This window comes from Aulonocara sp. 'chitande type north' Nkhata Bay, linkage group LG4 (assembly GCF_057382095.1).
Source record: "Aulonocara sp. 'chitande type north' Nkhata Bay isolate Kocher_YH1m ecotype deep benthic linkage group LG4, A_spYH_male_GT1.1, whole genome shotgun sequence".
Classification (NCBI taxonomy): Eukaryota; Metazoa; Chordata; class Actinopteri; order Cichliformes; family Cichlidae; genus Aulonocara; species Aulonocara sp. 'chitande type north' Nkhata Bay.
In genome coordinates this window covers 19,391,721-19,418,023 of record NC_141347.1, presented here as the reverse complement: position 1 = coordinate 19,418,023, position 26,303 = coordinate 19,391,721, and the positions used below count along the sequence as shown (strand labels likewise).

Below are 26,303 nucleotides of genomic sequence, written 5' to 3'. Positions count from 1 at the left end.
AAATTATTCAAAGTCAGCTTTATTGTATCTAGAAATAATGAAAAAATAATGTAAAACAGCGCGCTAAGTGAATATGAGCCATCAAAATATAAATATGAATTACACATGATATAAACCTATATACAGTTATTAGTGTCTATGAAGTGTCCAAGGTATATACATTATTGGAGATCTTTGTAGAGATATATAACACATAAGTGAATTAATGGAAAAGAGAATAAACAATAATTTCTTGAAAAGGCCCTTTTCTGACATCAGTTAGTACCAATTCATAAATAAATGTAAAAATTGGAGTCTGGCTGTGTTTTTTAAAAGAGTCAATAGTGTCTCTTTTAATGACACTGTTCATTTGCAACAATGCGGTTTTTTATAATAATAATAATAATAATAATAATAATAATAATAATAATAATAATTATTATTATTATTATTATTATTATTATTATTATTATTTCTCCCTAAGGAAATTATTTACCTGTGTTTTTGCACTCAACAAGCTTCTACTGCTTGCAGGAAATCTGTAGCAGATTTACTAAGAAGTGCATAAATTCAATCGTTTTTGTTTATTTGTTTTTTCAGTCACATTTTTACTCCAGAGACGAACTACCGGTACGTTTCACTTCTAGGGTTAAATCCAATCAGTCTGTGAGTTCTCCAATGACACCCATCCCCCCAGGGTGTTGCTTCCTCTTGCAGGAAGAAAGAAAAATGGGAGGTGGAGTGTGTTGCGCTCTCTCTCACACACACACACAAACGCACACACAGATGCCCATATTTAGTTCATCCGGCTGTAGTGGGCCAGCGCAAAGGAAAACCCATGACGTGAATGGGAGCCCTGCTTTCCTGAAGCCATTTAAAGTAACAACACCAGATTGCGTCAGTGCTTGCTGCTTCCTTCAGACCATATTTGGACAATGAAACTCACTCTGCTACATTATGGGGTGATCAGAAACCGCAGTGTGCCCGCTTCCCTTTTCAGTGCCAGAGCGGTCTACATGAAATATAACATAAATATGAGAAGTTTAAACCTTTAAAAATTACTGTATACTGTACCGGTTTAAAGATGTGCTACATAAGATTTTTGGGTCATGAAGGAAACGCGAAGACTTTGAATCTCGAGCTGCGTAATTCCTAAGCAATTTCTGGCATGCAGGTGATTGTTTTTTCTTGAGAATGCCTCTCACTAAAACATAAATTCTCGATAATGATAGGTCTGAACCCCTGAAACATGTTCTTACTTGGAAAAATAGACTTAGGCTGACACATTTTTGAAAGTTGACAACATTTTGGTTATTTCAGTTTAGTTTGAGGCCTTCAACAAAATCGTAAAAAAAGCTGAAGAGGCATTATTTATACACAGTGATTTATTTTTAGGAGATCAATTATAATTCCCCCAAAAGCTGTTTCACAGACACTTGTGGGACTTTCCCTTTATCTCTTTACAGAGTAAGCAAGTAAAATTCCTGGAGATAATTGTCAAATGTTGCATTTGCATTAACTCTCAGTGTTAGTAAAACAGGTAATACATAGACTGAAAACCCTAAACAAATCTACCAAAGAGAAGCGAGAAAACTAGGAGAGGGAGAACGAGACAGAAAGTCCAGATTAGATGTAGACTTATCTGGACTAAACATCTACATCATCTAAAAGCTACACAAGTTTAAGAAAATCACCTACCAGATGAAATGTGAAGTGATTTGAGCTTTATTTTCTGCTCAGACTTTGAGCAGACTGTGTGTAAAAATGACTGCTCCTGCAATCATTTTTCTGTGCTCCCGCATTAAAGGTAGAGGTCAATTTTAACCTCGGTAAATTCAAAGTTGTTTCTGGTCCCCTGTGACAAAATGCTAGATAGCAGTTAAAGACTGCCCTCTCGTGGTTGTTTTATGGAAGTGACTCAAAATGTTGGCGTTTGCGGCCTATTAAAAAATTATAATATGTGCTCATAAAGAATTTACTCTCTAGGTCTGGAGATGGGGAAGAACTGATGAGAGTGCAGCATGGCCTTAGGGTGAAGCTGAGGAAATCCAAAAACTCATACAAGAGGAATCTGGGGGCTTAAAACAAGGGATGTCTTGAGTGGAATAAATAAAATCACTGGGTTTAAGGTGACAGACAGCTAGAGGGCAGACTGGAGAGCATAGGTGGGTCACAATTACAACCTGAGTCTGAAGCAGGAGAAGATACTGGTGTTGTGGAAAAGCATCCATTCTGGTTCCTGTACTGAAGTTGACACCATCAGAGGTTAATAACTATTGAGTAATTGTGTTCAAACCACAGCTTCCTCACGGGAGATAAAAATACTAATCTCAGCCCACCAGAAATGAAAATATATCTTGTGCAGTTTGCATATCAACCAAAATTGAGGGTGGATGAAACAGTCACAGTAGTGCAAAAACTATTTTCCCATCTAGATAGTAATGGCTACACTGTGAGGATCACTTTCTTTGGTTCCTTAAATGCACCTAACACAATTCAGCTGCTACTAAGGCTACGTTCACACTGCAGGTCTTAATGCTCAATTCCGATTTTTTGATCAAATCCGATTTTTTTTGTCTGCTCGTTCACACTACAAATAAAATGCGACAGCAAACGTGCTCTAGTGTTACGGTTGGAAGGAGGACTCAAGCGCAGGACTCCGGTACTGATGCTTACAAGAAGAGTTTATTTACAAGTCACCAGGTGTATATACAAGAATGTGCAGGGGGGTGTTATATACAGCTGAGTGGGGGAAGAAGGGGTCTCCAGGGAAGTCCAAGGGAAAGCATACGTTCTTCAGAATATCCACTCACACGATCACAGGTTCACACTCCAACACTGCCACACGGGAAACACACGGGGAAAAATCCAAGAGGTTGCGTGGTAGACAACGATCCAGCGACGAACAGCAGTCACCTCCTGGCTTAAATGCTGCTCCCCTTAATGAGACACCTGGGTCTCATCTCCCGAGGGCGTGGGCCAAGGGCATGAACCCACAGTGAGTTCCGCCCCGGCGAGAGAGAAGAGGAAGAGAGACAGAGAGGGCTGATCAGCGTGCAGCTGATCCGCCTGGCCGTGACAGTACCCCCCCCCCCCTGACGGGAGCCTCCCGGCGACCCCCAGGCTTGTCAGGGTGAGCCGCATGGAACGCCCGCACCATACCCCGATCCAAGAGGGCCGCCCGCGGGATCCAAGAACGCTCCTCCATCCCGTAGCCCTCCCAATCCACGAGATACTGCAGACCGCGCCCCCGGCGCCGGACATCCATGATCCGCGAAACGGTGAAAGCCGGGTGGCCATCAATGACCTGGGCGGGCGGAGGGGGTCCGGAAGGAGGGCACAGAGGACTAGAGAGACACGGCTTCACTTGCGACACGTGGAAGGAGTTATGGATCCTCATATTCCGGGACAGGCGAAGGCGGACAGAGACAGGGTTAATCACAGAGTCGACCTCAAAGGGACCGATGAAAGTGGGAGACAGTTTCTTGGACTCAGACCTGAGTGGGATGAATCTGGTAGACAGCCAAACCTTTTGTCCAGGTGTGTAGGTGGGAGCAGGGGTCCGGTGGCGATCCGCCAGGCGCTTATTGCGTTCCACCGTGCGGAGAAGGGAGGCCCGAGTCGCTCTCCAGGCGCGCCGACACCTCCGAAGATGCTGTTGGACAGAGGGAACAAAGTGCTCACCCTCGACGGCTGGGAAGAGTGGCGGTTGATAGCCCAAGGACGCCTCGAAAGGGGACACACCGGTGGCAGAGGAGGTAAGGCTGTTATGAGCATACTCAATCCATGACAGTTGCTCGCTCCAAGTTGACTGGTTAGTGGAGACCAGGCACCGGAGAGCTGCTTCGAGCTCCTGGTTGGCACGCTCCGTTTGGCCATTCGTCTGCGGGTGGAAACCAGAGGAGAGACTGACCTGAGCTCCGAGGGCACTGCAGAACTCCTTCCATACACGCGACGTGAACTGCGGTCCTCTGTCTGACACAATGTCCGTGGGGATGCCATGGAGGCGAAACATGTGGTCAGCTAGCAACCGGGCGGTCTCTAGAGCAGTGGGGAGCTTAGGGAGGGCGACAAAATGAGCAGCTTTGGAGAAGCGGTCCACAATGGTGAGAATCACAGAGTTACCTGACGAGACGGGCAGACCAGTGATGAAGTCAACAGCGATGTGCGACCAAGGGCGGCTCGGAGTCGGCAGAGGGTAAAGGAGGCCAGAGGGTGGTTGATGGACGCTCTTGTTTTGAGCGCAGGTCGAGCATGCGGAAATATACTCGCGGACGTCTTTGGCAAGGGAAGGCCACCAGACGAAACGTTGGAGGAAGGTAATAGTGCGGTGGACCCCCGGGTGGCAGGTGAATCTGGCAGTATGAGCCCAATGTAACACTCGTGACCTTACTGAGGAGGGGACGAAGAGCAACCCTGGAGGGCCCGTTCCGGGGTCCGGTTCTGTCCGCTGAGCCTCTCGAATAGCCGACTCGATCTCCCAGGTCAGGGCCCCGACTACACAGGTGGGCGGTAGAATGGGAGAGTCCCGAGTTGCGTCTTCGGAGGCGGCGAATTGGCGTGAGAGGGCGTCTGGCTTGACATTACGGGAACCGGGTCTGTAAGTGATCGTAAACTGGAATCTAGTGAAAAACAGGGCCCACCTGACTTGCCTGGCGTTGAGGCGTTTTGCCGATCGAATGTACTCCAAGTTCTTGTGATCAGTCCAGACCACAAACGGCTGGGCAGCACCCTCTAACCAATGGCGCCACTCCTCCAGGGCTAGCTTGATGGCTAGTAGCTCTCGATCTCCCACATCATAGTTGCTCTCTGCAGAGGTGAGACGGTGTGAAAAGTAGGCACAGGGATGCAGCTTACCTCCTTGCTGCTGGGAAAGCACCGCCCCCACTCCAGCGTCCGAGGCATCCACCTCCACAACGAACTGCCGGTCGAGATCGGGTTGGACGAGAATGGGCGCCGAGGCAAAGCGGTCCTTCAGATGGGCAAATGCACGTTGAGCCAGCTCATCCCAGCAGAAGGGAACCTTGGGAGAAGTAAGACGGGTCAGAGGCAGGACCAGTTTACTATAGTTGCGAACAAAGCGCCGATAAAAGTTCGCGAACCCCAGAAAGCTTTGAAGCTGTTTACGGTTAGAGGGGGTCGGCCAGTCAACAACGGCTTGAACCTTTGCGGGATCAGTCTTGAGGTTACCCCGATCGATGACGTGGCCCAGGAAGGAAACAGTTGAGACATGAAACTCACACTTCTCCCCTTTAACAAAGAGACGATTTTCGAGGAGACGCTGAAGCACTTGCCTGACATGGCGTCGGTGGTCGGCGACAGACTGGGAGAAGATGAGGATGTCATCCAAGTAAATGAAAACGAAATGGTCGATGAAATCTCGGAGCACGTCATTCACGAGAGCCTGAAACACAGCTGGAGCATTGGTGAGACCAAAAGGCATCACAAGATATTCGAAATGGCCCAGGTGAGTATTGAAAGCCGTCTTCCACTCGTCTCCCTCCCTAATCCTCACCAGATGGTAGGCGTTGCGCAGGTCCAACTTTGTGAAGATGGTGGCACCCTGAAGAAGCTCGAACGCGGAACTCAGCAGAGGGAGGGGATACTTGTTTTTAACTGTGATGGCGTTGAGGCCGCGATAGTCAATACAGGGCCGTAAACTTTTATCTTTTTTGGTGACAAAAAAGAAACCAGCAGCAACAGGTGAGGACGAGGGGCGAATGAGACCAGCGGCAAGTGACTCATTGATGTAATTTTCCATGCTTTCCCGCTCCGGTCGAGACAGGCTACTGGTCGGAAGCGGCGCGCCTGGGAGGAGGTCAATCCCACAATCGTACGGCCGGTGAGGGGGAAGAGAGCGTGCCTTATCTTTACAAAACACTTGCGCCAGGTCGTGATAGTCAGACGGTATGGAGGACAGATCAGGCGGTTCTGAAATAGTTTTATTGGGTGGTAGGTTCGTGGCGGGGGTGGCGGCTTTTAAACAGGACATGTGACACTCCTCCCCCCACCCCGAAATACTCTTTTTCCTCCAATCAATCACAGGGTTATGTTGACATAGCCAGGGATAGCCCAAGACTAGTGGAGTGAGTGGGGCCTTAAAGACGTACAACTGTATGGTTTCAACATGATTGCCGGAAAGAGACAGGGAAATCGGTTCTGTGACATGAGTAATGTCTGGAAGACGCTGGCCACTAAGGGCTGTGACTTGGAGTGAATGAGACAGAGGCTCCGTGCTAAAACCTAACTTCAGTGCCAGCGAGGCATCAATAAAATTCTGTTCTGCCCCGGAATCAATCAGAGCGTCGAGAGAATGAGTCCTGAGACGAACCGTTAGCTTAGCCGCAATCATGAGACGAGGAGGAGACTGAGAACATGAGACCTCGCCCACCCGTACACTCCTCACTACCGGCGGGCGCTGTCTTTTAGCCGCGCCTGGCAATCCATGGCAATATGGCCCTTGCGGCCACAATAATAGCACTCACCGGCCCTCCAGCGACGATACCGCTCCTCGGGCGACAGACTGGAGCGGCCCAGTTGCATGGGCTGTTCACTTTCTTCCGTGCTGTCCAACGAGTGATTGCCGCTAGGCGCGCCCCCACCTGACGTCTCCATGCGCCCCGGGGGCCTCTGGGAAATGTAGTTTCCGATTCCCCGACGCGCCCGTAGGTGCTCATCCAACTTCACACACAGCGTAATCACATCAGACAAGGTCTTAGGAACATCTCTCATCATCAGTTCTCTCTTTAACTCATCACAAACATTATTCAGGAGAGTACTTATCAATGCCGACTGCCCCCAGCCAGTCTCTTCGGCCAAGGTCCAGAATTCGACCGAAAAATCCGCCATACTCCGCCTCCCCTGCTTCAAATTTAACAGTCTGTGGGCAGCCGCCTCCGCTCCGGTGCCTCTTTCAAAAACACTCTTAAATTTGGTGAGGAAGTCCTCATAAGAAATGTCCAGGGCTGTTCTCAAAACAGCTTGCGCCCAGTTTAATGCGTGCCCGCGTAATAGTTGAACCATAAAGGCGATTTTGGCCCCATCTGTCTCATATGTTCTTCGTAACTGACGGAATTGTAGTGTGATCTGAGTCAAAAATCCACCACATTTCTCGAACTCACCCGAGAAAGGCTCCGGCGCTGGTAACGATCGCTCCGGTGGTTCTGTGGAGGCCGGCGTGGGGGAAACAGGCGGAGCGGCTGCAGAGGGACTGGGAGCCGATAGCTGAGGAGAAACAGACGGAGGGGGTGAGGGTGGGCTTACCGACGGTAGACGTTGAGCGAGGGCTTGAGTGAGTGCGGCCAGTTGTTGATTTATGTGCCGAAGCATGTGTTCGTGGCGTTCCAGAATTGCCTCCGGGGTGAGGACGGGTTGCTGGGTGGGGTTTGAGTCCGCTGAGTCCATGATGGCTGGATCGTTATTGTTACGGTTGGAAGGAGGACTCAAGCGCAGGACTCCGGTACTGATGCTTACAAGAAGAGTTTATTTACAAGTCACCAGGTGTATATACAAGAATGTGCAGGGGGGTGTTATATACAGCTGAGTGGGGGAAGAAGGGGTCTCCAGGGAAGTCCAAGGGAAAGCATACGTTCTTCAGAATATCCACTCACACGATCACAGGTTCACACTCCAACACTGCCACACGGGAAACACACGGGGAAAAATCCAAGAGGTTGCGTGGTAGACAACGATCCAGCGACGAACAGCAGTCACCTCCTGGCTTAAATGCTGCTCCCCTTAATGAGACACCTGGGTCTCATCTCCCGAGGGCGTGGGCCAAGGGCATGAACCCACAGTGAGTTCCGCCCCGGCGAGAGAGAAGAGGAAGAGAAACAGAGAGGGCTGATCAGCGTGCAGCTGATCCGCCTGGCCGTGACATCTAGTGTGAACGCTCAAAGCGGCCCGCATGCGCAAAAGAAGACGTCACACAACGAGCTGTGTTTAGACCCAGACCAAACAACATTGTTTGACTGATGGCCCTTAATATAAAGACTTCGGACTTTACGTTTCCCAATTTTTGCTTGAAGTTAGTTATTTACATAATAATGTACATAACCTAATAATTATCCTTATTGCTGTTTTAGAGGAGCGGTGCTTCAAAGGATAGCTGCAGATTTCTGTCAGAATCTGGTTAGATGAGACCAAAATGGAACTTTTTGGCCAAAATGCAAAACGCTATGTGTGGTGGAAAACTAACACTGCACATCACTCTGAACACACCATCCCCACTGTCAAACATGGTGGTGGCAGCATCATGCTCTGGGGGTGCTTCTCTTCAGCAGGGACAGGGAAGCTGGTCAGAGTTAATGGGAAGATGGATGGAGCCAAATACAGGGCAATCTTGGAAGAAAACCTCTTGGAGTCTGCAAAAGACTTGAGACTGGGGCCGAGGTTCACCTTCCAGCAAGACAACGACCCTAAACGTAAAGCCAGGGCAACAATGGAATGGTTTAAAACAAAACATATCCATGTGTTAGAATGGCCCAGTCAAAGTCCAGATCTAAATCCAATCGAGAATCTGTGACAAGATCTGAAAACTGCTGTTTACAGACGCTGTCCATCTAATCTGACTGAGCTGGAGCTGTTTTGCAAAGAAGAATGGGCAAGGATTTCAGTCTCTGTGCAAAGCTGGTAGAGACATACCCTAAAAGACTGGCAGCTGGAATTGCAGCAAAAGGTGGTTCTACAAAGTTCTACTCAGGGGGCTGAATAATTACGCATACCCCACTTTTCAATTATTTATTTGTAAAAAATGTTTGGAATCATGTATGATTTTAGTTCCACTTCTCACATGTACACCACTTTGTGTTGGTCTTTCACGTGGAATTCCAATAAAATTGATTCATGTTTGTGGCTGTAATGTGACAAAATGTGGAAAAGTTCAAGGGGGGCGAATACTTTTGCAAGCCACTGTAGACCACAGGAATTGTGATTGGAGAGTACTCTGTTTGCTTTGGTGATCTGTTGTACAGTAGCTCCACAGGGGACAGTGCCTCCACCGTGTTCACTTTGTACACCTCAGAGTCTCAACTGCAGATCATAACACCTAAGGAAAAACTGTGTGGTCTGGGAGATTTGTCTCTGAATGCAAATACGATGAAAGAGATGGTGATCACGCCCAAAAGTAAGAGGTTAGGAACACAACAGAATGATTCTGATCTGCTGCCGCAAGGACAGAGATAGGAAGTCTGTCATACCGCATTTAGCAACTTTTTATAACACAGCACATCATGTCTGGCAGTAAGTCATCTGCTCTTTAATTGTAACATTTTATTTGCCATTTAAAATTGGATTTTTTTTTTTTAAATTTTAATTTCTTTTTCTTTTTCTTTTTTTTGCTGAAACAAAATCATAACAAAGCATTTCCTGTCTTAACGAGTGGAGTATTCAGTTTTCTGATAATTGTAGTACACGAGAATAAGCTGATGCATTACGGCTGCCTTGCATTTTGTTCTGGTCATGCATTATTAATGTCTTCATTCAGTATCAGATATCTACATTGCATTTCAAATTTATCAGGCAATGCATTACTTTACATCAGTGAGGCATCACTTAAATCCCAGAAAAACGAAAGCATTCCCGAGCTACACACTAGCCATTGCCACAATTAATTGCAATTTCCAGCATGACAGTCATCAAAACATAACACCAAGGTAGCAAAGGAGTGGCTAAAGAAGAAACACATTAGTGTCATGGAATGCCCTAGACCAGCGGTCCCTAACCTTTTTTGCGCCACGGACCGGTTTATGCCCGACAATATTTTCATGGACCGGCCTTTAAGGTGTCGTGGATAAATACAACAAAATAAAACTAGTACCGGTACCGAAAAAAAGAAATTTATTCATAACACACGTGAAAAGACCAAGGAAAACTGAGTAAACGATGAAAACGATAACAAAATAACACTGAAAACCGATAAAAACCCTGAAAACTATACATTTCACACCTGAGCCTCAGCTCTCGCAGCCTGGCACCAAACGACTCACGGACCGGTACCGGTCCGAGGCCCAGGGGTTGGGGACCGCTGCCCTAGACAGTCTCAGGACCTCAATCCTATATAAAATCAGTTTCTTTCTTTCTTTCTTTCTTTCTTTCTTTCTTTCTTTCTTTCTTTCTTTCTTTCTTTCTTCAGAGCTTGAGATGACGGGTTTAACACCTTTTTATCGTTCAGTGTTGGATGCTTGGAAAACGCTGAAGATTTTCTGTGACCCTGACCCTAGACCTGGCCTGTGGCTTTTTGAGGAACCATTGTTTCACAATGACTTTTTTGTATGGGATTGTTTGCTGTCATTACCTGGAATAAGGACCAAGTTCATTCAAGCTGGGATTGTGAAACTGGGTCACCTCGCAAGACTATCGATAGAAAGGATGTGCGACCTTACTAACATCAAGTCCACCAGGATCTTAAAGAGGATCCTTGAAGAGGTCTGGGAGTCCTTACCCGTGTCACTGAAAGTATTTGCTGGACGCTGCAATCTGGCTGACCAGTGGCATAATGGATATGAGTACGTATTTCCAGTACTTTCAACTGTGCCAGCTTTTGATGGCTGGCATGAGGAGGATGGACTGCTTCTCTCTTTGAGAACACCGGTGTTGGGTGTTCTCAGTTCATGTGGGAAGAAGCACCTGTATCAAAGTTGTGTCAAGGTGCTGAACTTGTGCTCTCTAGCAGGGGTCAGGGAGTCGAGGTGGACTCAGGTTTTTGGTTCAGACCTTGCCCCGAAGGGCAGATGGAGGGTCCTGTATAAGCCAGCCGCTGAGAAACGGGTGGGTGACCTCCAGTGGAGGATTATACATGGATTGATAGCTACGAACAGACACAGAGCTTTGACCCGACTAGGGGTGGATGTCTGTTTTGTGAACAACAGGAGTCACTGGAACACTTGTTTTTGTCCTGTGTAAGGTTAAAAAGCCTGTTTAGTTTATTGCAGGAATGGGTGGAAGCCCTGGGTGAGCGTTTTTCTATTGCTGTTTTTTTGTTTTTAGTCTTAAGTACAGAGCTTCTAAAAAGAAGGCTCATGTCTTAATCAGTTTCCTTCTTGGTATGGCTAAGTTAGCAATTTGGAAAACAAGGAAGAATAAAATGCTTGGACAGGGTTGGACTGATGCAGCACTTAGTTTTAAGGGGTTAGTTGCATCAAGATTGAAAGTGGAGCATGCTTTTTATAGTGTAACTTGTAATCTACATATGTTTACAGATTTGTGGTGTATTCAAAATGTTTTATGTTCATTGAGGGAGGATGGTGCACTTGTTTTGCGTTTTTAGAGTACTATTATTATTTAGTGTATTTGTTTTGCTAACTACACGTGGACCTAAGTGTGTGTGGGTTTGGGTGGTTTATTGTGATGTTTCCTTTGATTTTGTGAGCGTTTGTTTGTATTATTGAATTGTGATATGAATAAATGCGCTTGTTAAAGGTCTTTCTTTCTTTCTTCTATGTATTCATTATAGGATTGGCCTAAAGCAATACCTTCGTGGTCCACAAGGGGGCAGCAGCCATCATGTTGGAAGACGATTTGTTTTGCGCAAGCAATGCTTGTACTCCACATCTGAAGAATAGCTTGCCATCTACATGGGAATGTAACAGTAGAATAGTGTAAAATATATATTGGGTCAAAAGGTCTGAGAGCAAGTCTAATACTATAAACATAATATTTTTTTTGCAACATATTTACTTTCATGTAATCATTTTATTACACATTAGTTTCAAATTTTAAATAAAATGTTTAGTCAAAAATTCCACTTTAATCATTCCATTTAAAAGCTTAAACTTTACTGGAGATTTTTGTTTTTCTCATCATAGAGGGAGAAGACAGGGAATATTGAGAGAGTGAAGAGGGATAAATAACATGCTTTTAAAGTAAAACCAGCCAGGAATCAAGCTAGGGACAGCTGAGAAAAATTTAGGCTATGTGATAGATATCCTAATCAATAAACTGTCACAATCTGATATCTCAGTATTTGCTAACTTCTCAAGTTTGTGAAAAATTGAACAAGCTATTATCCCTGCTTGTCTTTCTTAGACTCTAGGGACAACCGAAAGGTGGCATATAGTCTACTAGTGGAGCTCCAAAATTTGAATATTGTGAAAACGTTCTTTCCTTATTTCAAAAGTCTGCCTCTTAAATCCTTTGTTCATTACACTGACCTTTCCCAAACATATCTGTGCTTTAGCACTTGTGATTTGTTTTGCAGAAATACATTATATTGCCAAAATTATTCACTCACCCATCTAAATAATTTAAATCAGGTATAAAATCAAGCGCTTAGGCATGTAGAATGCTCCTACAAACAATGGTGAAAGACTGGGTCGCTCTCAGCAGCTCAGCAAATTGATAGTGATAGATGCCACCTGTGCAACAAGTCCAGTCCAGTGAGCGCTGATAACAAGCTGGGTGGACTCTTTAGTCCAGAGAATGCAACATCATGTTTTTCAAAGAAATGAAATAAATAAATAAATAAATAAAAATCAGATTTTTGACTTAGCCTCAGTCCAGTTCCCCTCTAAAGAGGGGCAACTGCCCCCAGCTGTAGAGCCATTGTATAAACTAATTGTTTGTCCAAAACCTTTGTTTTCTTAGAAGAGATAATGATACAATAAATAGTTTTAAAGTGTGTTTGTGGATATTTTGTTGACTCCATTTACATACTGGGGATTTTCACATACTTCACTGAAGAGGTATCTGCCACTCTGCCTAGACCTGTTGCTCCTCCTTTGTCCACCCATGTACAATTTTCTAAATCAGCCACTGGGTAGCGCCATCTGAGGGCCCAGCAATCATCATCCAGTATTAATGTTCATCCTTGTCACATGTGCACAGAGAGCTCCCTAGATTCTCAGAATCTTTTGGTCACATTACAAGGAAAGTAATGCTTGCTTTGTCAAATCTAAAAATAGACATATATATATACACCAAAATAACATCTCTTTCATCTCAGACAGCACAGTCATAAAGCTCCTGGCCTTTCAATTAATATGTGCATTCAGCCTTTACATTTCTGCCATGTTGTGGCCCCTAGCCAGCTTTGTTGCTGAAAGCTGTGATTATTTCAGTCTAATAGCTCTCTCTGTAATACAGGTGTGTCCATCTCCTGTTGAATATTGACCGGAGCTGGGCAAGCTGAGAGACCAGCGGATTTTTTCTGGTGGTTTGCGCATGAGCATTATAGATAAAATTGAGGGCAGACCAGAGTGCAAGGAAAGTTGGCACTGGCTCAGCTTTACTGTTCTGAAATCAGTTACGACCTGCGCTTCTTATGCAAACATGGCTAGCATTTGCAAGTAAATGAGCTTCGGTGCTTTAACATTGTAAGAGATGAGTTTTGTCTTGCTAACCTTGGCTAACATGTGATGCAGAGAAGATAGAGTTGGAAAAAGTTGTTAATAGCTTCCTTAGTACATTCATATAAAACACTGTATCCATGATGGAGATGGGATGGCAGCTCTTACCATGTCTGTTCTAATAAATCAGATTAGCCTTAGATTCGATTCAATTTCAGATTAGCATCTTTGAGAATCTATGAATGTAATACACTTAACCATGTCCCTCAGTGCTCAAGCCTTTTAGCTGTTTTAAAAAACCCAAAAAAAAAAAAAAACCCCACCCACCATTAATATAGTTTAATCAAGATTTAGGCCTGGGGTTCTGAGCTCATGAACAACATTTGCTTTGGTTTAAAAACTAAAATGTCTCAGTTTAAACATCTGATATATTTACTGTGAACAAAATATCATTTTATTTAACATGCAAACAACTGCATTCTGTTTTTCCTTTTACATTTTATACAGCATCACAACTTTTTTAAAAAGGTATTTCAAACAAGAGATTCAGAGGTTTAAATCCTATTTAAAATCCTCTTTACCACACACTCCATTACAATGGCAGCCAACTAAACAGCAATTTAACAAGGAGCCAAATCTTTGATATCAGATGTGGGTTATTGTATATAGATCAGTTCTTCATCTAGAAACCAATTTATAGCTGTATTTCCCAATACTCCAGTTTTAATGTTTGCTCTTCATCAGTATAAGATTACTGTAAATATCACCATAAGGTTAGATTTGAGCTGTTGAGCTACAAGATCATACAATGTTTGAACAGTTTCAGTGATTTAATTTCCTGTATTTGTTGTAACACTGGGTGGTGCACTTAACAATAGAAATTTAAAAGCCTACATGACACTTTTCTGTCCTGCATGTTTGACATCTGTTTTTAAAACAAAGATTTAAAAAAAGGTCATGCATGCAATGAAAATGGAGACAGTGACGGTGCTTCAGATCCTTTTATCCAAATATGAAATATAACCCATTATTTAACACCTCATCAGGAAGCTCTTTTCAAGCATGTCAAAGCAAAACTGTAAACAAATGATGGCAAAAACAACTGTGTGTGACACGTTCATACAGTATGAAAGCGACAGGTCATACATGACAGCTTCCAGGTGTGAACACTGAAGCGTTGAGTTTAAATTAGGTTTATGAACGGTGCTTAAATAAATTACATTAAAGTACACTTCTTCTTGCTGTGCTAACCACAGTAGTGCTAACCATTGCAGAGCTGTGTCATTAAATCATTTGCAATAAAGTAAGATTCAATTAAGTTCACCAGTGAGCAAACGCCATGAGAGCAAATGACAGGCAACACCATTAAAGCGATTAAGGAAACACAAAAACGAGGAGTCTTGGAGAAATTGTTACAAATCTTTTATTAAGATACTCATTATTTGTTCCATTTTTGACATTTTCTCTATGATTTGTATTCATTTATCTTAAAGTTGTTAATGTGCAATTACCTTTGATAATGTTGGGTCACAGTTACAGGGCTTTCACAAAGTTATTGGCACTTGGAACACAGAAAGAGGATGAGCAGTACAGGAGGTCCACTGGTGCTACAGGGTTACAGAGGGCAAAGAGCAGGGGCAAAGACATGGGCAGACCAATAACTGCACAGGTTGTGAAGAGAAGCATTGTATCTGGGTAAATATATACCTCATGCTGCGAGTGCACAACAAACAAACTATGTGTGCGTCTATATATAATATACAGTATTTATCTATACATGTATATAATCATATTTATCTATGTACTGTTTAGTGACAAAAGGTTCCCAATGCCGTGCCACACCTTATCCATTCAAGTGTGTAGGTCTACATTTTGTAAGTGTAAACACGTACGCTGAAAGGTAGAGAAATTGCTTAGAATGTGCAATAAAAAAAAAAGCAAGAGAGCTCTCAAAAGAACACAAATTAAAAACGAGTAACACCCACATACCTAGTGATGATGGAGGACTGAGCGACTGAGCAATCAAGTTATGAATAAGGGAGTTTTTAGCTGTCAGTGAACTTTTACTTCAGGGTGAAACCCCCGAAATGTCCCGGAACCACATTTTATTTCAACTGAACTTGTTGAACTGATGGCAACATGGGCCCTAATCACTGTTTATATGTAGTAAAAGCTTTGAAGCTGCAACAGCAGCATAATCTTACTAGATCAATGGTGCAGTGGGGACATTTCCGTATACGGGTTGGGCAGCTGCTTCATTAGAGTCGACACCAATTCACTGGCGTAGCCGAGCTCTCGTTAATGACTCACAATACAGTACAAGTCATTCAGTGGGTCACTGAGTAATATGATTACTGTGGGAGACAAACAGAAACGTGTTTCTCACGTTGAAATCTTAATTGGTCATATTTTATCTTATTTGGAGACTCAATGACAGTTCTTCTGAGTAATAGCATGTAACAAAGCAAACTTTTCAGCTGATTATGGCAACTTTAACATGCCTGGCAAGTCTGGTGATTTGAAAAAAAAATTATAGTCATACTTAAAACAATGTGAAGCAACATCTTGTGAAAACCTCTACACAAATTAAAGCTAGACATTATAATTCAGCTCAAACATAAACCACTGCTTTGCCTTTATGAAGCGCATGAATAAACTTGGAGGAGTGAAACATGACACCAGCTGCATAAGGGACAGGAAGCACAACAGTCTTCAAAGATACTTGAGGTATGTGGGGGAGGGGTACTCATGTGGCATCTACAGTCAAATGCAAAACTGAGGTTTCTTTGTTATTACCCTTAATGAATGCTCACAAGGTACTGCATTTATGTTTCATCCATATACTGTATCACCCACCTAAACCAACCTAGAATTTGAAACAATAATGAAAATATGCTGAGCTAGAATCTTTATCATGCCACTAGTCATTTTATTTCTTTTCAGTAAGACTTAACTGCCTTTGATAGGAACCATCAGCATCTTCCTGGCTTTCAAACTCTACCTCTCTACACAAAAATAGAACCTCTATGGAAAAAAAAAAATTCCTGAAAGAGAAAGTAATCAGTCCGTGCGAACGTATCAGGTTAAGAACACATTCCGAGTCAGACCCGGACTACTTTCAGGTTTTTCCACCTGCAAATGTAAGAATGAATCCCCTGTACTGACCTCCGTCCTTAACAGATTAACATGCATTCAGAAGGTTTCTAGCAAACACCAACTTCCACATACAAAAGGTCAGTTGTTGACATTTCTTAAATCAGACACATTCAGCAACAGAAAAAAAGAAGAACACTTGGGATTCAACTCAACAGTCTTCTTGATTATTTACAGTAGGCGTTCGTGCCACTACTAAACAACAAATACAGGCAGGCATGGGAGAAAGAAAAAAAGAAAAAAAAAAAAAAAAAAAAAAAAAAAAAACAACAAGGCAAATTCCACCTAAAGGGGTTTGATTGCTACACAACACTTCTCAAAAGGTGCATGAACTACTAGTTCTTCTCAATAAGGTGCAGAAACCACCACTCTTATCGCTCATGGAAGGTGCAAAATCATTTCAAACTTCAAAATAAAACTCATTTTGAATTTCCAGATGAAAGAGGTGGTGCATTGCATACATGAATAAGCCACACACCAAAGACACATCTTCACAATACAAACTTGGCTTTCTTACCAGAGAACTATGTCGAACACACACATACACACAGTACCATTAAAACCTTTTTGCTTCAAGCAGCATTGCCTCCCTGCGACATCACTGTGCCCACCAGCTTATTGACGTCAAGATTTGAAAGATGCACTTGTTCATTTCACAATTATTTCTTGTGAACGTCACTTTGTTCCTCCCTCCTTTTAGGAATTTTTCTTCGAAGGCTAAACTAGCAGAGCTGTCAGATAAATGTAACCTATAAATGTCCAAAAGTAATCTTCAAAACTGTGGGCCAATGCTGTATCAAAGGAGGCGAATGTTGCAGGTTCACAACCTAACAAGAAATGCTAATCATAGTCACAGTCGTGCCAGCGGAAGCAGTCTTATTATTCCTTTAAAGATAGTGGACAAAAGATGAAATGTGTCAAATTTAGCAGTTCAACTGCTCATTCCATCACTTTCACTGTAAAATAAGGATAAAAATAAATGACTGAGGTTCTTATGATAAGACTCCTTTCATTATTATTATTGTACTCCTGCAAAAATAGCACTTTTCCTTACTTGACAAGCCCTCTTTCAATAAAAGCTGAATACTGAGATTTTAAAACAATCCCTCTTGCTCTCTTTGCTCACACCATTCTAGGCATGGGCACTTGTATAAATATAGTTTTTGTCTTCTAAAAATATGACCAGCTTTGATTACCTGTTGCCCTTCAAATTTCATTTTTTCCCCCCATTACAATCTTCTGAGTAAAAAGCTTTCACCCTTCTTACTGGATCACTTTTCAGTTTACAGACAGAGAAACATGCAAAGAAAATAAAAATAGGCAGATGAGATATATTTCTATAAGACAGCACACAGTGAAACACTCGAGTGAGATTCTCTGGTCTCAAGAAAGGTGAGGTGAGGCTGAAGAATACTTGCAGGGTGATCAGTGGAAGATGCAAGAGGAGGAAGAACAGGTAGTGTTACTTTGTTTTAATAATGTATCTATTTTGAAATTTAGTTTCTTTCCCGAGGCTGGAATACAAGTTGTCAGGGTTGCATAGAGAAAAATGCCACCGACACTTACATTCAATATACCCGTCACTTCTGCTCCTGGAAATCTGTCCATCCAGCCATCTCTTCCTCCTCAGGCTGCACCAGTAACTCCCTGCCCTCCCCCCAAACCACCAGCACCTCAGGGAATGTATTTAATATGCAACAGTGGATGTGTTTACACACCTTAAAAAGACAAGGGGAGGCAGAGGGCAGTTAGGACACAACTAAAGACCCTCTTACGCCCTTCCTTTCCTTGATTACCTCCATTATACAGTCAAAGCAAAAAAACCTTAAGTTTTCAAGTCCTGGTTACATCAGGGCAACAACTGTTGACCCTAACAGTGTAGTATAGACAGTCAAGATGTGAGAGATCAGCGTGGGCCAAAGAGTGAGAAGGCAAGCGCAACTGGGGAATACTGTTATGTGCGTCACCAAACATTCAAAATAACGGTCCTCCGTCCCCACCCACACCTGGTAGCGATTCACCTGAAGAGCCGCCCGACTCCATACCAGCACCACTGGCGGACTCCAATGAGGCAGGGTCGAAGGTTGGATCCGCCCCCAGGGCGTCTTCCTCTGTCTTGACACCATCAGGAAGGAACGCAGAGTAAGCGTCACTTTCCGCCATCAGTAGCTTTAGCTTGGGTATCCAGCTCTTACGGACCACACGTCGGGCATTGGTGCACATGTCGGCTGCAATGGCGTTCATCTCGCTCTCCTTGAAGCTGGTTGCGAAGTTCTGGCAATAAACTGACAAAAAACAAAAAGGGGGGGGGGGGGGGGGGGGGGAATAATTAGGCTGATCACACTTTTATGATGTGACTGGAGCCAAGAACGAATTTCACGAGTGTACTGACAGATCCTTTTGCCTGTCTTCTACCCACAACAGACAAAAGCATCCCTTTCACCAATATTTGAATGAAGATGGATTTATTCTAAGTACATGCACATACTACAGTATGATCTGATCTATTTGTGATGCTGGCAAAAAAAACCTAAAAGGGGTAATAGCTTTGTTAATAAATATTTTTAAGGACTATACTGGATTATATGGGACTGACAGTATAAAAGTGAGTCAATTTTTTATGGACCGCCTGCAATGCTTAGGTCCTGCTCTAAATTTAGATAGTTGCCAGGCAACATAATATATCAGATATATTCCAATATTCAAGTTTTGTGGATATAAATTAAATGCTCCGGTCACAGAATGAAAACAATACAATGTTGCAAGGAGTATAAATGCAGAAATGCTAAAAATCGATCATATTAATCCATTTGTAGGTGGCTCCTAGGCAGCATGATGATGTCCCAATGGCTGATATAGATAAGAACCTTCAGGAATCTAAGACGTACCTGTGTGCCAGGTTTAGCTGCTGAACTCCTTATTGTATAGGAGGAGTTAAAGGACTAATAGGCACACAGAGGCCTGCTGTATGAGAGTTACAGTGTTTAGGGAAATGACTACAGCTATGGCTTTTTCTTTTTGATTTTAACCACGACAGTCTCTATAGAAGTTTGCACACAAAAAACTTCCGACAGTTTCAAAGGAATCAGAAGAGGATATTTCCATAGTTGTTCCTATTTATGTGTAGCATACAGCATGAAACAGCCTGCTTTAGAGGTGTTCACAGAATTGGAATTAACTCTGTGGCACAGTCGATGGAAATGCCTGCAGAGAGAGTGCGGAGAAAGCAGAAGTGACAACCAATAGGCAATATTCCTGTGTTATTACCTGCGTGTACCAAATGATCACCTGTGCTATTTGCTTATTGGCACAGTTTGATATTACACAATCTCCGCAAGTTAAAGAACACTGCAACTCGACTGGATCGGACATCTTCCTTCTCATGAGCACCTCTGCTGAGTAAGTTCTAGAAATGATCAGGGCTGCAGAGCATATGTGAAAACGACTCATGACTGACAAAAGAAAGTCTATTCAATATGCGAATCAACACTTGCTCGGTTTAAAATTCAACTGAAACACTTTAGACAATTGCAATCTTTTATAAACACCAGCCAAGTTATTTATCCAGCTGTCTCTCATGTTCAGTGTTTATTATCCTGGCTAACGTTACAGTATGCAAAATGCATAAGAAAACCCCAGCACATGTGGCGTGACCTCAACAAAGCAACAATTGTTTTGCTGACTGATTTCTAGTAAAAATCTACTTCAGGGGAATGTTTTTAATATTCACTACTGAAACAGAAATTGCTTGGTTTAAGTAATGGGTGGCACAGTCAGTTTTTTTTCTTGTTTTTCACCCACAGGGGTTTTGGCACATCACCTACATGTAAGGTGCCAAGAGAATGATAGAGTATCCCCTCGAGGCATGTTCAAAGACAAAAATGCTATGATTTGCATAATATTTTGGGCAGGAGATGTTTTTCTGCAAATAATAAAAATGAAAGTAGTTCTGTTACCTTGTTAGAAATTCTAAAACAAGGTCAGGCTTCAACTGGCAAAAACCTCAGTGGAATACTGAACCCAAGATCCAATTAATGTAGTCCAAAAGCTAAATGTGAAAAGCTAGCAAAATGTAAACTTTCAAGTCAACAGGGACAAAACAGTCACATTTAACTTGTTTACTGGCTCACACCACAGTAAATATGCTCTGTACTGGGCAGAATAACGACGTGGCATACTCCACAACTCCATCAGCTACAACCAGTCATGTGATGCATGTCCATTTTTAGTTTGGTATGATCCAGTAAACAAGTGAAATATGATTATTTTGTCTTTAACAACTCTAAAAATATATTTTTTGCTCAGCCCTCGATTGCAAACATGAACATACATATTTTTTTTGGTTTAAGTTTTACACAAAAAGACTGCTGAAAGTGTTTCATGTGCTGCTGAAATGCTATTCACAATGTATTATGTGTGTTGTGCAACACAGGCTTCAGACTAGTAGTGATGTCACGAGTCCCGCTCACAGCTACATGTCTTTAAATCTGATTTTATGGTGAGCATGGATACATTTTCCACTTTCAGCAAGCTTTTACTGAAAAAGCACAAAGCTGTAAAGAAAAAGGGCAACTCGCAAAACTCAAAACTATAGAACGTCTGAACAAATAATCACCTCACTATAAGCAGGACAATATCTCTGTTCTGGTGTGTCTGATGTCAACACTTGATTTCAGGGTGAATGTTACTATGTAGCGGTCACAGAGTTATTGCCAAACACTAATCATACCAATGCAAATCTTATTTATGCTTTTAAAACAACAAAACCAAAAAAAAACAAAACTATGCTTGTTTTGTTGCTGCTGTGAGGCACGTTGTAATGTGGATTTTTTTTAAAAAAAATTACCAAGTATTAATAAAGATTAATATTATTGTTGTTACTATTAGTACTATCTAAATGTACCTAAAAGGAAAACTGAGACATTACACAGCTAACTCATTAATTCAGCTACGATTATGATACGGCTTAGTTTACAGTGTAAATACACAGTGTGTGCATGCAGTGTGACTGCATGTACATTCCCCTCCATCAGTACATGCACAAATTGTTTGCATGCTTGTGGGCAAACACCCACAGACAGACAAAACATGTACGCTCACATTTGACTGCATGGAGCACTCTGTTGTCCAGGGGCTTGCGGCTCGGGTCATTGGTGGACGAGCGAATGCCTGTCCCGCAGCTGTTGGCCAGAGTGTTCCTGATACATCAAAAAAATAAGAAAGAGGTAGACAGAACAGAGGAAACACAAAAATAGTTGATTTATCCTTCATATGCCAGCAGATAAAAAACAAAAAAAAAGGAAAACAAAAAAAACTTTAATTTCTATATTAAAACTACGCTTTGCATGAAACACTTGCATAAATAGACCCAGACAAATCGAGGGAAGAAGCAAACCTGTCAAAGAAGGCGGCCAGCAGCCTCCTCAGCAGCACCTTGTGTCTGGTCCCTGCACTCACATGACAGTTCATTAGCTGAGCTCGTGATATATACACAGAAGTACCTGCAAAGAATCCAGAAAGAATTGAGACCATTTATTATCACTGTAGATTATCTACTGAGATTATCTGCTATCTCGTTTTATGGCATTTCCCTTCTTCAACTTTTGTGGGTCAGGTACAGCAATGATACAGTCAGGATCTTCGCTTTCGGTTACTGGAATGGAGAGTTTATTTATCTAGCAACAGCTCTGATTCATATCACACTGCAGCTGTGGGTGGGGAGAGAGAAGCCTGTGCGCCAGTTAAATGTCACAGCTTTGAGGTTTGATTTGGTTTCATTACTTCAGTTTATTCCTTTGACTTTTACAAATGTAGTATAAAACTACCCTGAAACACTTGCTTCAGGTTGCTCTGTCACAGGCACATGCTGCTGCAGAGTGAAGTGTGTAACCCCACTGGTAAGGTAACACGCACAGTCACAGTATGTCCTTGACATAAACAAACTGAGTCACATGTGCAATACAGCTCTGCTTGCCAGTGCAAATCTCAGTCATCTGAGGACAGCGTCCTCTGAAGATATGAATATATATCAGTGCTACCTGCCTTGTCCTATTTAGACCTCATACTATACTGCCTATATGTATTTAATAGTTCAGCTCTACCTTTAACCATAATGTCATTCATTTCCAGACTGCAGACTGAGGCAGATAAAACTATTCACCTAAAAACAACACTAAAATAAAATATTTATTTATTTTTATTTTATGTTATATAAGATTTATCTGTCCTCTTCCCCTTATCTTTATCAGGGTGGTGGGTGTGCTGGAGCCTATCCCAGCTATCATGGGGTGAGAGGCAGGGTACACACTGGACAGGTTGCCAGCCTGCCGCAGGGCTAACACAGAAAGACAGATAACCATTCACACTCACATTCACACCCATGGGCAATTTCACAATTATCAGTTAAAATAGCCCCACTAACTGCATGTCTTTGGACAGTGGGATGAAGCCTGAGTGCCCACGCAAAAGTGGGGAGAACATGCAAACGCCACACAGAGAGGCCCTGGCCAGATGTTGGAGTCAAACTCAGGACCTCCTTTTTGTGAGGCAACAGTACTAACAACAACACCACCCTGCTGCCCTTGTGATATCAGATAAATATATGAATAAGATAAGTTAGTTTGATAACATATTTCTGATATATGCAGTACTGTGCAAAACTCTTAACCAGCTGCTCATTTCTTTATCTTTAATTTTGCTTCCAAGGAGCCAGACTTGTAATTTTTTTTATCGTGGTCTAGAGCAATAGTTCTTCCGGCTTTCTGAAGAACTACTTTCCCTTGGACATCAGCTTCTTTGTTTATTCATTTTCAGTCCTTGTTGCTGACCATTTCCAGAGGAAGGATTTTTGTATGTTAAGTCACTTAACACTGACTTAACTAAAATTAAAACTAAAAAAAAAAGATACAGTATCGTATTGTGATATTTTGTGTGGCGATATCAGGGATACCAAATATCGATATAGTACGAAGAAGCAGGCTCGTGTCATCTGACAGGAAGCAACCTTTCTGCAAGTAGTCGCAGCCTGACTTGGACTGACAGCAATCTCCCTTAGACAAAATACTGAAGGTTTACAGAAACTTTTAATTTAGAAATGCAGACAGATTTCCAACATGTTGCAATCAGTCTGAATGAGCCTTTATGAAGAAGGATAACTCGTGGGGACTCGACTCAGCTGACTGCCAGCTGGCTGTATTCTGGTTATACTCATATAGAACAGGAAGGTTGCTGAATACAAATGTAATTGTTTTAATAATTCAGGGACAGTGTTGGTTTGCTTCACAATCTAATTTTGAAGCAAAAAATAAATAAATAACTGAAATGAGATAACTTTATCGTGTTGGATAATATCAGTACAAACAAAGTTTAATTTTAGGGACATAATGTGCAGTTGGAAATCGTGATAAATCACAATATATTTCACCGCAACACTCAGCATGTCACAAAATGTTAAAAATTGCAATAATATCGTACCATGAGTGAAGCATTGTGATAATATCGTATTGTGGAGTATCTGGTGATTCCCACTTGTAGACTCAACACTGGGAGAAAAGGCTGAGGTACGCCAAATTACACAAGAACTGGACTGAAAATCAGTATCCACAGGTCTTATGGGGTAATAAACCCAATTTGGAATTCTTTGGTTCAAATTGTTGTCAGTGTGTATAGAGGAGGAGGACTGAGCATGCACAATGATATAGAGGAGGTCAGGAGAGAGATACAACACTGAGTGTCTGCAACCTATAAGCACTTCAGTCAGATGTGTTAGATATCTTGTTAAAACTGATTAAATATATGAACACAGAAATATATTGACAGATTTTGATCCATTATGCAAAACCATTTGGAAATCATCTAATTGGGAACAGCTCAATTTTTCAGCATGACAAGAATTCCTAAAACACTGCCAGCACAGTATAAGCAGGATTTGAAGCAGCTTGGCTATATTTACGAATCAGATAATGACCCAACGACAGTCTGGTATAAATGTATCTATGATTTCTGTAGTTTAGATCAAGGTAAAGACTTCATTTTTGATACACTTGTAGCAGAATCAAAGTATTTTTCTTTCTTTTTTTTCTACAAACCACATGCTAAATATTTTGTTTTGACACTTATGGACAAACAACAAATTAAAGAAGAAAATCCAACAACAGTATCAGGCCACCACAACAGCTATGCTGCACTTTAGATTCTCAGTCTCTGGTACTTCACTAGAAAAAAGATTTTTCCTGTTTTGTTGTTGATGGTTGACGATGGCTGTAGAAGATGCTTGATTCTCATCAACCATCAACCAATTCAACTCGACTGAGAAGAGGTGATTTAAGCCAAACAGTGAACATCAGTTTTATATCCAAACTATTCAGTGACCCCTTGCGCTCTGCAGATGGGTGGAGGACACCACTCCCAACAGGAAATGTTTCATCATAAGAAAAAGGAGATCACACATGGCATTTTCTTTCTTATTCCTTGCTTGCCTCTAAAGATACAAGCAGACCTAAACCACAAAAGCAAAACATCCCCCCCAACAGCATCACAGAGCTGCTGGATTCCCTTTAGTGTAAAGGTCGAGGGTTTCAGTTTTTCTTTCATCCGTCACCCACCTGCAGGTTTCTCATGTTAAGTTTGACATTTTGGAGACAGCGAGCCAAGACAATTCTATGAAATTTGGATATTTTTGTCTCTCAAATCTAATCATTTTGAATTTCTTTCTTTTCTTTTTTTAAATTTAGTTGTAAATATTGCTGTCTTTAGGTACACACACACACACAGAGAAACATACCTGAGACTAACTCTAGTTTCTCAGCAGGATCTCCTTCCTCGTATAGTTTGGGGTGACAGCGGTTGCCTATTTGGGCAATAAGTTCTGCAGGAAGACATGAAAGATCTCTGCCACGCATCCGACCTCGCGTCTCCGTGTTATCTGGTAGAGCCTCAACACGCTCACCAGCAGCTAGAAAATCCACATATGGAAAAATTTCGAATCAACTATAAAAATATATTTATGAGAATATTTTGTGCTGTTACAATGTCTCGACAAACCAAATAAAGGATACAAATATGTAATCAAGGTGTAATGAAAAACTTCAGCTAGATATATTTGTATGTGTTGGTATAACTATTCTGTCCATTACCTGCAGCTCCCATGTTGAGCATACTGTACATGGTGTACATGTTGCAGATTTGTCTGTACTGCTCCTCAGCACTTTCATCTGTCCCCTCCTCTTCTTCTTCGTCATCATGGTAGCTGATAGGTGAGTCACTAGCATAGGTACTCAGGGTGCCAGGGCTGGCGCCCTCTGACATGATAAGCCCTGCTGCAGAATTCCCATTGGTGCTGGCACCGCCACCAATCCCACCACCGGCCACCATTCCCACGAGGTTGGTCGTGGTGGCACCCATACCCACAGCCAGTCCGAGACCTCCGGGGCTCTGGATAGCGCTGCCCCGCACTGCCTCCTGGGAATAACGGGCTGCTTTCCTGGCACCTCCTCCTCCCCCTGAGCCTACCCCACCTCCATCTCGGGTGCTGCCACCCTCCCATAGTCGCTTGGCTACAGGAGTGCAAACCACTGAGTAAGGAGTGGCCGCCTCTGGTTGGCTCGCTGGCTGCTCCATCTTAACTCGTGATACCAGAGGGAGCGGCGTCAGACAGGAGGCGGGCCGGGCTGCACCGTTACTGGTCTGTGTTACAGGGCTCTGGGGCTCTGAAGGTGGGGCCTCCTCTCCATGAAGGCCCTGGGAGTCACAGCTGGGGGAGGATACCTACCAATAAATGCATATATCACCTTTGCGTCAGCAAATAGATAGATCTTACCTTGCAGAAAGTCTCAAAACAGAAATCTCAACCTGTAATTTACCAGTTCAAATTGATGAAACAATGACTTT

At 42.6% G+C, this 26,303-nt stretch overlaps 1 protein-coding gene across 3 annotated transcripts in view; it reads right to left on the bottom strand.

Annotated features, from left to right (window-relative positions):
• Positions 1-14,667: 14,667 nt before the first annotated feature.
• The window catches only part of nacc1a (nucleus accumbens associated 1, BEN and BTB (POZ) domain containing a), a 19,046-nt gene continuing 7,410 nt past the window's right edge, over positions 14,668-26,303 (bottom strand). For all 3 annotated transcript variants that reach the window (XM_086288917.1, XM_086288916.1, XM_086288918.1), the window contains exons 4-8: positions 25,550-26,180; positions 25,198-25,368; positions 21,811-21,916; positions 21,516-21,613; positions 14,668-18,700 (exon numbers count right to left, since the gene is read on the bottom strand). In XM_086288917.1, the coding sequence (XP_086145043.1) occupies positions 18,390-18,700; positions 21,516-21,613; positions 21,811-21,916; positions 25,198-25,368; positions 25,550-26,180 (1,317 nt within the window). In that variant the 3' untranslated portion in view covers positions 14,668-18,389. The remainder of the gene's footprint in view (positions 18,701-21,515; positions 21,614-21,810; positions 21,917-25,197; positions 25,369-25,549; positions 26,181-26,303) is intronic.